The sequence below is a fragment of the Pseudochaenichthys georgianus genome, chromosome 22 (genome assembly GCF_902827115.2).
Source record: "Pseudochaenichthys georgianus chromosome 22, fPseGeo1.2, whole genome shotgun sequence".
NCBI lineage: Eukaryota > Metazoa > Chordata > Actinopteri > Perciformes > Channichthyidae > Pseudochaenichthys > Pseudochaenichthys georgianus.
Window position 1 is genome coordinate 550,808 of NC_047524.1, and position 11,938 is coordinate 562,745.

The window sequence follows — 11,938 nt, forward strand, 5'->3', positions numbered from 1 at the left end:
TTCTTACGTGCATGTTACACAGGCAGGACACTGCGTGTTGTATGATACTACATTAAATAAATTAAATTGAGTAGAGACATATTCACTGATAAATAATTGTGGTTCTTCTTGGATTTCTGTATCAAAACCACTTATTCTTTCCACACTCAAGGTGTAAATTAATATTTACAATGGTTTAATAAATGTAACATAACATCACAATAACACAGTTTTAAAGGGTGTCGGTGTATGTCTATGTAGTGATGTATATCCGTGTATAAACTGTATATTAATGTATACATGAGTGTAAATATGCATTTGTCTGCATATTTATGCTCTCCATCATACAAGCCTATTTATTTTATTTTCTATTTTTTTTTTCAGTTTAAAAATATATCTTGTTATTCCTATTTTTTATATTTTTATTTTATTATCTTAAAATGTTGTGTTTTGGTCTTGCATAGATCATTATATGGATTTTTCATTAAAGGTCTCCTATCATGCAAAATGCACGTTGTGATGTCTTCTCTACATCAACATGTGTCCCGGTGTGTCGGGGAACTCACGCAGCGTCAGGAAATAAACCCCTCTCTCTTTTCCTCCGTACCCAAATCTCTAAAAACGGGGAACAACGGAGCTGATCCAGATTTGCGTCCGATATGACGTAACATCTGAAATGTGGACCCACGGGCCAATCAGAAAGTTGCTATCAGAAACAATGCCCGACTGTTCTGGACGTAATATGGTCGGTGTTTACATTAGCATCGCTAACACTCAGAGCTAACCTGTGCTGGAGAGCATGTGTGTGAAGAAGCAGGAAGTAGAAAGGAACTCACCTTGGGGTGTAACCGGCAAGAGAGAAAGCCTTTGAGCTCCAGACTGTTTCAGAGCCTTGATGATCCATGATATGGCGTTTCATCACGGCAGCATTTAGTTTAGACGGTAGCTGCCGGGTCCCGCATGACCTCAGACCCCTCCTCTTTATTTGTTATCAATATTTATTTTTTAAAAAGCTTTATACCAAAATCAGCACTTTAGAAACAGGAAGTGAAATAGAGGGATATGAGGCGTGGCTAGAATGATCTGTTTGGTATTTTGAGCAAAACACTTCATAGAGATGATATATTTGTATATATCTATTGCCTAAAGATAGCATGATAGGTGACCTTTAACTATATATTTTTTATTCCAATTATTTGTATTTTCTTTTATGAAATCTTTTAATTTATTTAAGTTTTCAATTATTATCCTTGAATTCATAAAATACATCACAATAATAGGGAAAACATTACACAGAAGTAAATGTTTGTTTTGACTCTGTGGCAATCAATCATTTATAAGAGCGGTCTAAATTATCATGACACATTATCATAGGAAGGTCATACATGTAATTGTCAGCGTCTATAGATATTAAATTCCACATCCTTGTGAGTATTTGTCGAGCAGACAGAGGAGCCGCCTTCTCCTCAGAACTCACCATCAAAGGGAAAATCACTGATGAGTCTGGACGGCTGGTAGCTGGTGGAGATATCCAGGAAGCACAGCAGCTTCTTCCTGAACTCGCCCAGATCCCCTTCCTCCTTCCCCGCAGACACGGGGGGAACTCCTGCAGAGAACACACATTGCCTTTAAGAAGAGTACCGTTTGTATGGAAGGAGCTGAAACGGTCAGATGTCATCACTACGGGGGAGTTCAAGTCCATCTTAAAAAGGACGGAGAACACGAATCCATTGGTCGATGGGATTTCTCTTATATCCCATAATTGAAGTTGTTTTAAATTGCGCCAGTTTTTTAATGTTTTATAATAGTTTTTTTATTTGCATATTGTTCGAGCCATTTTCATTTCATTATTATGGTCTGAATGTTAGGCTTAATAATAATAATAATATAAGGATTTAGATTAAACTGTTTATTTTTGTGAGTCACACTGGTTTAAAAGATATTAATTTAAGGCTCACTTATTTGTTATCAAATGTGCGCCAGGTATCACGTGCCCGGCTAAATGCCTATATATGGCAGGTTGGTAGGACACAGCTGATTGTGATGAGGCGGGGAAGCGGTAAAGTCTTTTGACCGTGTTCTTTTTGGATACTGATAACTTTTATTTACTTTGAAGCGACAGGCTATAAGCAGGAGTCCTGAAGTCACATGTGATGCCTTTTAAGACCCTTTCCATACATTTTAAGACCTCATCGCCACTTGGAGTTCTAACCGGTTACCTTGGCGACACACTTCACCTCACATTGACTATACACAGTATTGATTGTCCTTCCTCCTTATCTTCCAACCATTTGGACGCAGACTTGCATTTCCCCATAACGATGTTGCTTAGCAACCGGCGTAAACGGGCCTTCGCGCTATCGAGCAGTGAGCGTGCGATGTCCTGTTCAGATGACGTCAAACCCAACGGGATGCCATCAATAAACTACACAGAATCACACGACACACCTACGCCATGACTACATTCAGGCAGACTGTAGAACACAACCTCTCTGGACCATTCATATACTTACTGAAAAAAAAATACAAAATGTAACACCTTGGGAAATGCCGTTTAATACATTTAATTTTTCGCTAAATTGATTTATCAACTTTTAATGCTTTTTAAGACCCAGTGGACCGCCTGGTTCAACAACGATCTCCGCTAAATTAGTTTGGAAACAAATAGAGGCGCGTCAAAAGTTCAAAACCCACAAGCCCGACGTGGCGTGAGAAGTGGCTAATAAATATAGATACGGATTCAAACTAGTGTTGTCACGATACCAACATTTTGGTTTCAAGTCAAGAATTGCGATTCCGATTCTTTTTCGATACTTTTCTTAAAAAAAGGGAAACCGTCTTAAATGTAATTATTGTGCTTTATTTCACACCAGAACCAGAACACAAACTTTTAAACAATGAGAACAATAAATAAAATAAATGACAAGAATTCGTATTAAATAAAATGAATACATTACTCACAGACAGGCCTCGTGGTGTCCGTAGGCTTGCCCTCACTGTCAGAGATATCGCTCAAATACTTCAAAATGTCGCTTCTGGCGTCTTTTTTGTCAACAAGCCGAGGCGCAGCGGCAGTTGCACTCCCACTGCAGCCATGCTTCTCGCTTTCTCACATGCTCTGGCAGCTAGCGCGTGCACGAGAGAGGGGAGGGACTTAGAACGTGCTTGAGAGGGGCGGGACTGCAGGCAGGCAGTGGAAGCAGAGCGCTGAACACACACGGCTCTTATTAAAACGGCGCATTCTCACCGGAGTACTTTCCCCCGTCATTCTTAAAGTACCGATACTAATGAAACGGAGGAATCGAAACGTTTTTAACGGCAGGGTATCGCGGTACCTTTCAAGTATCGGTACACCGTGCAACACTAATTCAAACGCCACCACACACATTGACTGGTTGATGTGCCATTTGTGTTTTACGGCTGTATTCCTCTGCCTGTCTTGTCCGTGTGTGATCTGTTGTAACGTTGTTCATGCTGCCCCTCTTGGCCAGGTCGCTCTTGGAAAATATATTTTAATCTCAATGACCTGGTTAAATAAAGGATATATAAATATTGGACGATTCATCTGCAGACATTTTGATAATGAACTATTGTTTCATTCGTTTCAGCGGCTCCGAATGCTTTAAGTGAATATTTGCTGCTTGGCTCAATCTGTGAAATTGAGTTTTTAGACTATTCATGAGACAGAAAAGTTAATACATTATATTTGCATTTCCTTAAATTGTATTTTATGATACTTTGCTTTCCAATGTTTGTTGACGACATCATGAAGCTGACTGAGACAAGAGTGTGCAAAGCTGTCATCGAGGCAAAAGGGGGCTACTCTGAAGAATCTAAAATAAAAATCATATTCTCATATACTTTTTAGTTTACTAGATAATTCCATACGTGTTCTTTCGTAGTTTAGATGTGTTCAGTATTAATTTACAATGTAGAAAATAATGTATTTAAATAAAAACCTTTGAATGGTCAAAGCTCAGAGGGGACCGTTGCTTCTCTGTAGCGGCTCCCAAACTGTGGGACGCTCTGCCCCTGGAGACCAGACCGGCCTCCACACTGCCTGCTTTAAATCGCTTCTTAAAACCCACCTCTTCTCCTTAGCGTTTTAACATTTGGCGTTTCAACATCTTTTAGAGCGTTGCTTTTTTTGCATTTAAATTGTTTTTTGTTTTACTTGTACTTGTTTTATGGTGCGTGAGCGGAGCTGTGTTTTATCTATTTGCCTGTACAGCACTTTGGTCTGTCGGTTTAAAGTGCTTTATAAATAAAGTTGTATTGTATTGTAATGAGAAGGTGTTCAAACTTTTGACTGGTACTGTATACTAAAGCTTAAATGCCAAAAATACATATTTATGATTTTAAATGGGTTGCTTTTATTAGTGTATTTCTCAGACATTGCTTATAATATATATATTTATAAAATATTAATTTGTTATTTGATCCAACATTCAAACACAATCTCAAATGACATGAAACGTGCTTAAAGTCTATAGAAATCGTTTTTATCGTCTTGTTTTTTACTTTGCCACTGAATTAATAAGCTATCATTCTTTACTGAAGCAAGCACACATGGACGCATGAAAAGGAAAAGGTCTTCACTCGAGAAACTCAACGGGGTATCCGAGGTAAACCTTAAAATAGCACTGATCCAGTCACTATTAATAATGTCTGTTATTAACCTGAGAAACAACTATATTAGATTACCACCTACTCTGTTCTGCAATGTGATTAATGAAGCAACAACCTGCCAAGGACAGATTTATATATTACATTATTTGATTTATTAGTTTATTTCTAAGACACTAAGTGCACATTAATGAGCGCACGTTGATATGTAGCCGTCTGACAGGTTCATTTTAATACAACATGTCCCTGGGAGGTCATTAAGGAGTCACAAACAGAGCGGGAGATGGATGGGCTTCATTATGAAGTCCTGGCACTCTCTGAAACTCCATGATAAAATAGATACATCAGAGTAGCATGATAACTGTAGCTGAGTACATGACAGGATGTCTGATGACCTGGAAGAGCATCAGGACTGTTTGAGGCAGATGATAGCTATGTGATTAACATGATGATTCAGCCTCTATGGAGAGAGACATCAAGCATGCTCATTTCTGACGTGGAGCTAATCTGAAGTAAACATTGAAGACTGCTTTCTGTTCCTCCATCTTGTGACTGTGTGACTCCCTCTCTTGATATCAGCATGTGAAGGACACTGCTCAGGAACTAGTTGATGCTCTGTATGTGATGACTACTTCCATTCTGGAGAGGATCCCAGATACGTGGATCCTGAGGTTGAAGCTCAAGCCGGGGACGAGGGATTATTAACATTTTTAAGTATTCAGAAAAAGTACGAATTTTGAGATTTGTCTGTCACATAAGTGGCGCAACCGATGCGGTATTGCGCTAAGGGGAAATTATTTTTGACCGGAGAGATTTAGATTTGCCGGTCTTCAGCATGTTACCAGTCAAAGTCCGGTAATTACCGGCTAACGGAAACTCTGCTTTCAAGGTGCCGCAGACACTAACTTGATTAGGTTTCATGTCATTTCTGACGGGTACCTTCAGGCAGGGAGTTGAGGTACTGCTTCATGAGGCCCTGCACCCTCTCCAGGTAGAGCTGGATCAGCACGTTGTGAAACTCGGGGCCCTTGTCTTCCCAAACGTAGACGATGTGCTCCAGGTACGGGATGGCCAGCTCCTTGAAGCCCTCCTTCAGGAAGTTCAGCACCTTGTCTCGGGGCATCGTCTCCACCTCCGTCAGGTCCTCCGTGAAGATCTGGACAGAAAGACAGTTTTAAATGAGGAGGCGAGGGCTTTCTTTATGGGGAAAGGATATATAGAAAGACAATAGAGAAAGGTTTATGATGGTTAAAGGGTGCATACAGCTTCGAAGAATATGATTCAAGAACTTTAAAAAAGGTGCCTTTACTTTGTTAATATAATTGCAAAATACCCACCGAAATAAATTAATGTTGTCACGGTTTCTTTTTCAGTTTTTGATATATTTGTATATTTAATGTTAGCTAGCGTTTTGTGTATGACGACACGACACAACTAGAAATATGACGACGGAATCGTTTTATTTAAGTATTTAAAAAAAAATTCAGTTAAGAGAAAAGATAAAACGCCATATGAGAAAAAGCTAGCTATTTTCAAATTTCGAAAATCTTGAAAACATAACCATAAACCACTTGATGTGTTAAAAATGTCAAAAGGAAAAACCCTGCAACGTAACCAAATGCTAACGGAGGGAAAACAAGTTAAACAATTATTAAAAACTGAAATATTATTATACCATGTCGTGTAAGTTTGTGTGTCTCACCTTGAGACCGTCCTCGGGACAGATCTTCAACACCCAGGGAGAAAACTCGAAGATTATTCCCATATTCTCCACTCCTGCGTGACGAGAGAAATACAGTTCGACTTCACCAAGGACACTCACAGGAGAAGAAGGACACAGCAGATGATCCAGCTCATAGTAAGCAATAAAAGCTAATCAAATAATCAATAAACATTATTTAAAGTTGCAGCTGATGATCATAAACCTTGTTGAAACCAATACATTGTAAAGCATATTTAGTAGATATTTAATAGTTTGTTTATGTTTCATCTATGAAACATTTTACAATGTCTTTGGTAATCATTAGCAAAGATTGAAATGTTCCTTTCTTTGACACAATATCGTAAATATAAACAAATGGTCTTTATTAGTGGAATAAATATTAACTAAACATCAATTTGCCATTTAATTTATGACGGTTATGATGATGTGTTTTCCTAGTTTAACACATGAACAGCTATCGTTAGCGGCTAGCGGCTAGATATCGGGTCAGTGATGAAACAGGAATTCCCAGGTGCAGAAATATAGTAAATCCCGACACATGTGGTACAAAAAGCCTCATTTAGTGCGTGCCAGAGAATGCGAGGCACTGCACACCATGACATACGACAGCATGCAGAATATTTATTTCATCCAACATCAACAGTAAATCAGACCGACGGTTTTCTCAGAGCTTTTCCCAAAATCACCCCAACAAATTATACATATGGAACAGCGAGAGACGACGGCTCTAAGTGAACACAGACGTCCTCACCCAGTCTCTGGAGGTACTGCACGGTGCGCTCGTGGCCCTTCAGAGGAGAGTTCGCCTTCGTGGACTGATCCAGAAGAACCTGAAGAGCTGGGGGGAGAAACAGGGTGAGGAAGAGGAGGAGGAGGAAGAAAGAGAAAGCAAGAAGAAGCAGAATGTGAGATTTCAGTCCACTGCATTGCATAACTTCTCCATTGGCAGAACCTGGCTGCAGCTCCTGCTCCGTGTTAATTGTTGCAGGGGAGCAGCTGGTTTGAGTTTCGGAGGCAGACTCCAGAAGCATGACATCACAATCACAAATTGCAGCAGGTCGATTAAAACCAGCCGCGTTCAGAGCGAGAGCGGCCAGAGAAACCAAATCACGTAAAGACAGCTCTGATGTACGAGGAAAAACCTCCTCTGAGATGAACTGAGCCCAGAAAACCGCTCGGATACAAGTTCATAAAACCCATCCATTTGAAACTCGTACAATGGCTATTTCATCGAGGTGACGAGGAGGATGCTGACAGAGGCCGACACAGGGCTGGCATCAACGGATTCCTCATTTATAATCTAAACCCCAAAACTCAACGTCCAATTTGAGAGAAATCACTAACAGATGTTTCCTAGTTGTCTTCGCAGTCGTCATGCCGAGCTCTGAAACACATTTGGTGGAGAACAAAATTGAACTCGGGTATTAGTCGTAATCCAGATTGACAGATCTGTTGTCAATGCTTGATGATTTATTTTGAGAGAGAGAGAGGGAGAGGGAGAGAGAGAGAGAGAGAGAGAGAGAGAGAGAGAGAGAGAGGAGAGAGAGAGAGAGATGAGAGAGAGAGAGGAGTGAGAGGGATGAGAGAGAGAGAGGGAGAGAGAGAGAGGTGGAGAGAGAGAGAGAAAGGGAGGGAGAGAGGGAGATGGAGAGAGAGAGAGAGGGAGGGAGAGAGAAAGGGAGAGAGAGAGAGAGAGGGGAGAGAGAGAGAGTGGTCCTGCTGGCTGACTCAAACGGGAAGTTCCTGGACCCAAGAAAGCTTTTTCCTGATGACAAGGTGCTGTCTAAACCCTGCAGCACCACAGGCCAGGTGCTGTCTAAACCCTGCAGCACCACAGGCCAGGTGCTGTCTAAACCCTGCAGCACCACAGGCCAGGCCATGAAGCTGTTGAAAAAGGAGACCCTCAGGAGCCCTCAGTACCTGGTGATCCACACGGGAACAAATGACCTGCACAGCCTCCGTAGGGACACTGCTGAGGCAGTGAGGAAAATGGCGGAGCAGGCCAGTAAGGAATTCCCCGACACCCGCATTGTGGTCTCCACCCTGCTGCCTAGGACAGACACCCCTCCTCATGTCATCCATGACATTAATATGGAGATCAGAAAAGGATGTGCCACCTTACCAAATGTCCACCTGGCCCTCCACTCAACCATTGGCCCCTGGGACCTCTATGATGGACTCCACCTACACAGAGAGAGGGTGGGGATATTTGCAAAGACCCTCAAAGATGCAGCCCTGGGACGCACCCCTCCCACCCCCTTCTCTAGAGGCCTTATAGACCCTCCCATACCGCTTCCTCCCCATCACCACCCCAGGATCACCACCCCTGCTGTGAGGAGACACAACAGCTCAGCCTGGACCTCCCACTCCCCACGCCCCCAACACACCCAGAGGAGGCTACTTTCACCCAGCTCAACACCTGCACAACATCAGCAGCAGAGATATGCAGCAACAGCTGCTCCTCGTCTCCCTCCCCGCCTACAGCAGCGGAGCTATGCTGCAGTTGTAGCCCAGCCTGCTGCCACCCTCCCTCCCCCTGCTACCTCTGAACTGGGAGACATCAGGATAATGCTGCACACCCTGTGCACCCGACTTCTGTCCAGCTAAGACATTACATATATATGTTATCGTAGTAATCAGTAGTAATAGTAATATTAGTGAAAATAGTTTTTTCTTTTTTTATATATATATTTGTCTCACTATACAGGTTCATTTTGATTGTTTGTTTTTGAAAAAAAAGATGCGTTCTTTTCATATAAGCTGTTGGAATATTCAGGGACTCCACTCCTCAACCTTTGAGGTCAAGAGTGAGAATCCAGAGTTCTTAGAATCTATCAAAGATGTTGATCTAATTATATTAACAGAAACATGGTGTAAAAATGATCTGCTCACTCACTGTCCTCCAGGTTATAATGAAGTCATGGTGCCCTCTATCAAATCAAAAAACATATGCAAGGGCAGAACATCGGGGGGGATCTTGGTGTGGTATAAAGGAGATCTTTGCCGTCAGATCTCAGTAGTGAAACAAGGTCAATCCCACATTTGGCTAAGGTTAGATCAAACCCTGGGCATAACTGACAGGAATCTATACGTGTGTGCTATTTATATTCCCCCAGTAGATTCTCCTTATTTTGAAGAAGACATTTTTGAAACTCTCCATTCAGAAATCGCCTATTTTCAGGCCCAGGGAAATGTGCTTCTAACTGGAGATCTGAACGGACGAACAGGAATTGAACCCGATGTCATAGACCCACAGGGCAGCCACCATGTATTTGGTGAACCCCCCCTGTTTACCACACCAACCGTCAGCCATCGGAACAGCCTTGACTCTGAAATCAATCAGAATGGCAAAGAGATAGTGCATCTCTGTCGGGCCTTAGGCCTGTACATAGTGAACGGGAGGTTCAGAGGGGACTCTTTAGGGAGATTCACATACTCCTCAGCTCTAGGGTCTAGTGTAGTAGACTATGCAATCACTGACATGGACCCCTCCACTATCAGTGCATTCACTGTCAGACAGCAATCCCCCTTTTCAGACCACAACCAAATCAATGTGTTCTTTAAACTCTCAGGTCCAATGAGAGACACAACAAGGGAACCCAGTAGCTACACATACATCCTACTTACAGTACAGCTGTACACAACTGCTTACAGGTGGGCCCCAGTCACCTGTACACATGACATCCTACTTACAGGTGGGCCCAGTCAGCTGTACACATGACATCCTGCTTACAGGTGGGCCCAGTCACCTGTACACATGACATCCTGCTTACAGGTGGGCCCAGTCCTGTACACATGACATCCTGCTTACAGGTGGGCCCAGTCACCTGTACACATGACATCCTGCTACAGGTGGGCCCAGACAGCTGTACACATGACATCCTGCTCACAGGTGGGCCCAGTCACCTGTACACATGACATCCTGCTCACAGGTGGGCCCAGACAGCTGTACACATTACATCCTGCTTACAGATGGGCCCAGACAGCTGTACACATGACATCCTACTACAGGTGGGCCCATCCTGCCTACAGGTGGGCCCAGACAGTGGAGACACATTACATCCTGCCTACAGGTGGGCCCAGACAGCTGTACACATTACATCCTGCTTACAGATGGGCCCAGACAGCTGTACACATGACATCCTGCCTACAGGTGGGCCCAGACAGTGGAGACACATTCACCATGGCCTTGAACTCACCTGATCTGATAAATGACATGTCACTATTTGACCAAAATCAATATGGTCCTACCAAAGACGGTGTAAACATGGCCATTGATTATATCAATATGATATTTCACAAGGCAGCTATTAAAGCTGACCTTATAAAGCAGAAGCCTGTTAAAAGGCAAAACGCTGACAAATGGTTTGACCAAGAATGCAAGACCATCAGAAAAGACCTGAGAAAAATAGCAAATGAAAAACATCGGCAACCAAAACAACCCAGCCTTACGCATTAGATACAATGACGTCTTAAACAAATATAAATGTACAATAATGAACAAAAAACAAAATGATACCCACATGAAACTTGAGGATATTGAGAAAGCCATTGATCAAATCAATTCTGGGATCTGTGGAACAACTTCAACACAAAAACAACCACAAGCCTTACCCATCCACACGGTGACGTCTGGAGAGAACATTTAGAAAGTTTGTACAAAGACATACCAATAAATCTAATAAATTCAATCAGCTGTATTACAAAAGAGAAACTCCAAACATTAGAAGAAACTATTAAAGACAACCAAAACCCTCTTGATTTCCAATGACTTGGGAAGAGTTGACCACACAGACCACAATCTCTCCGGCCAAGGAAAGCTTGTGGCCCAGACAACATTAAAAAGGAAATGCCTCAGATGCAGCACCCCAGAGATGCAGGGACAGTGTTAAAGCTGTTCAGCATCGTATTGCAGTCAGGATGTTTTTCCTCTGGTGCAAAAGGGCTCATTTCCCCCATTCATAAGAGTGGAGACAAATCAGACCCTAAGAACTACCGTGGCATCTGTGTCAGCAGCTGTCTGGGGACCATTCTTGTAGCATTTCTAAATAAAAGAATACAAGATTTCCTTAACCAACAACCATCTTGAGTAAAAATCAAATTGGCTTCCTTCCAAAACACCGCACCACCGACCATGTGTACACCCTTCCCACTTTAGTTAACAAACATGTACACCAACACAACATGGTAAAATATTCACTTGTTTCATTGATTTCAAAAAGCTTTCGACTCTATTTGGCACGAAGGGCTCTATTATAGACTTCTACATTGTGGTATAGGGGGCAAATGTACGATCTGGTTAAATCAATGTATTTAGAGAATAAATGTGCTGTTAAAATTGGAGACAAACAAACTGAATTCTTCACCAGAGAAGAGGCGTTCGTCAGGGTTGCCAATTTAAGTCCCACTTTATTTAATATATATATAATGAACTTGCTGTTCAGTTGGAATCACTGTGCTGCTCCTGGCCTCTCCCTCCGAGAGAGAGAGAGAGAGAGAGAGAGATATGCTGCTCCTGGCCTCCCTCCTAGATAGAGGTGAAGTGACCTTGTTCTGCTGTCTCCTACTGAACAAGGACTCCAGCAGCAGCTGGACATAGTAGGCCCAGTA

The 11,938-nt window shown here is 42.3% G+C and overlaps 1 protein-coding gene across 2 annotated transcripts in view; it reads right to left on the minus strand.

The window, feature by feature from the left end:
• The window catches only part of vps39 (VPS39 subunit of HOPS complex), a 58,590-nt gene that overhangs the window by 13,716 nt on the left and 32,936 nt on the right, over positions 1–11,938 (minus strand). For both annotated transcript variants that reach the window (XM_034111323.1, XM_034111322.1), the window contains exons 15-18: positions 7,080–7,166; positions 6,308–6,381; positions 5,545–5,761; positions 1,457–1,585 (exon numbers count right to left, since the gene is read on the minus strand). In XM_034111323.1, coding sequence (XP_033967214.1) covers positions 1,457–1,585; positions 5,545–5,761; positions 6,308–6,381; positions 7,080–7,166 — 507 coding nt within the window. The remainder of the gene's footprint in view (positions 1–1,456; positions 1,586–5,544; positions 5,762–6,307; positions 6,382–7,079; positions 7,167–11,938) is intronic.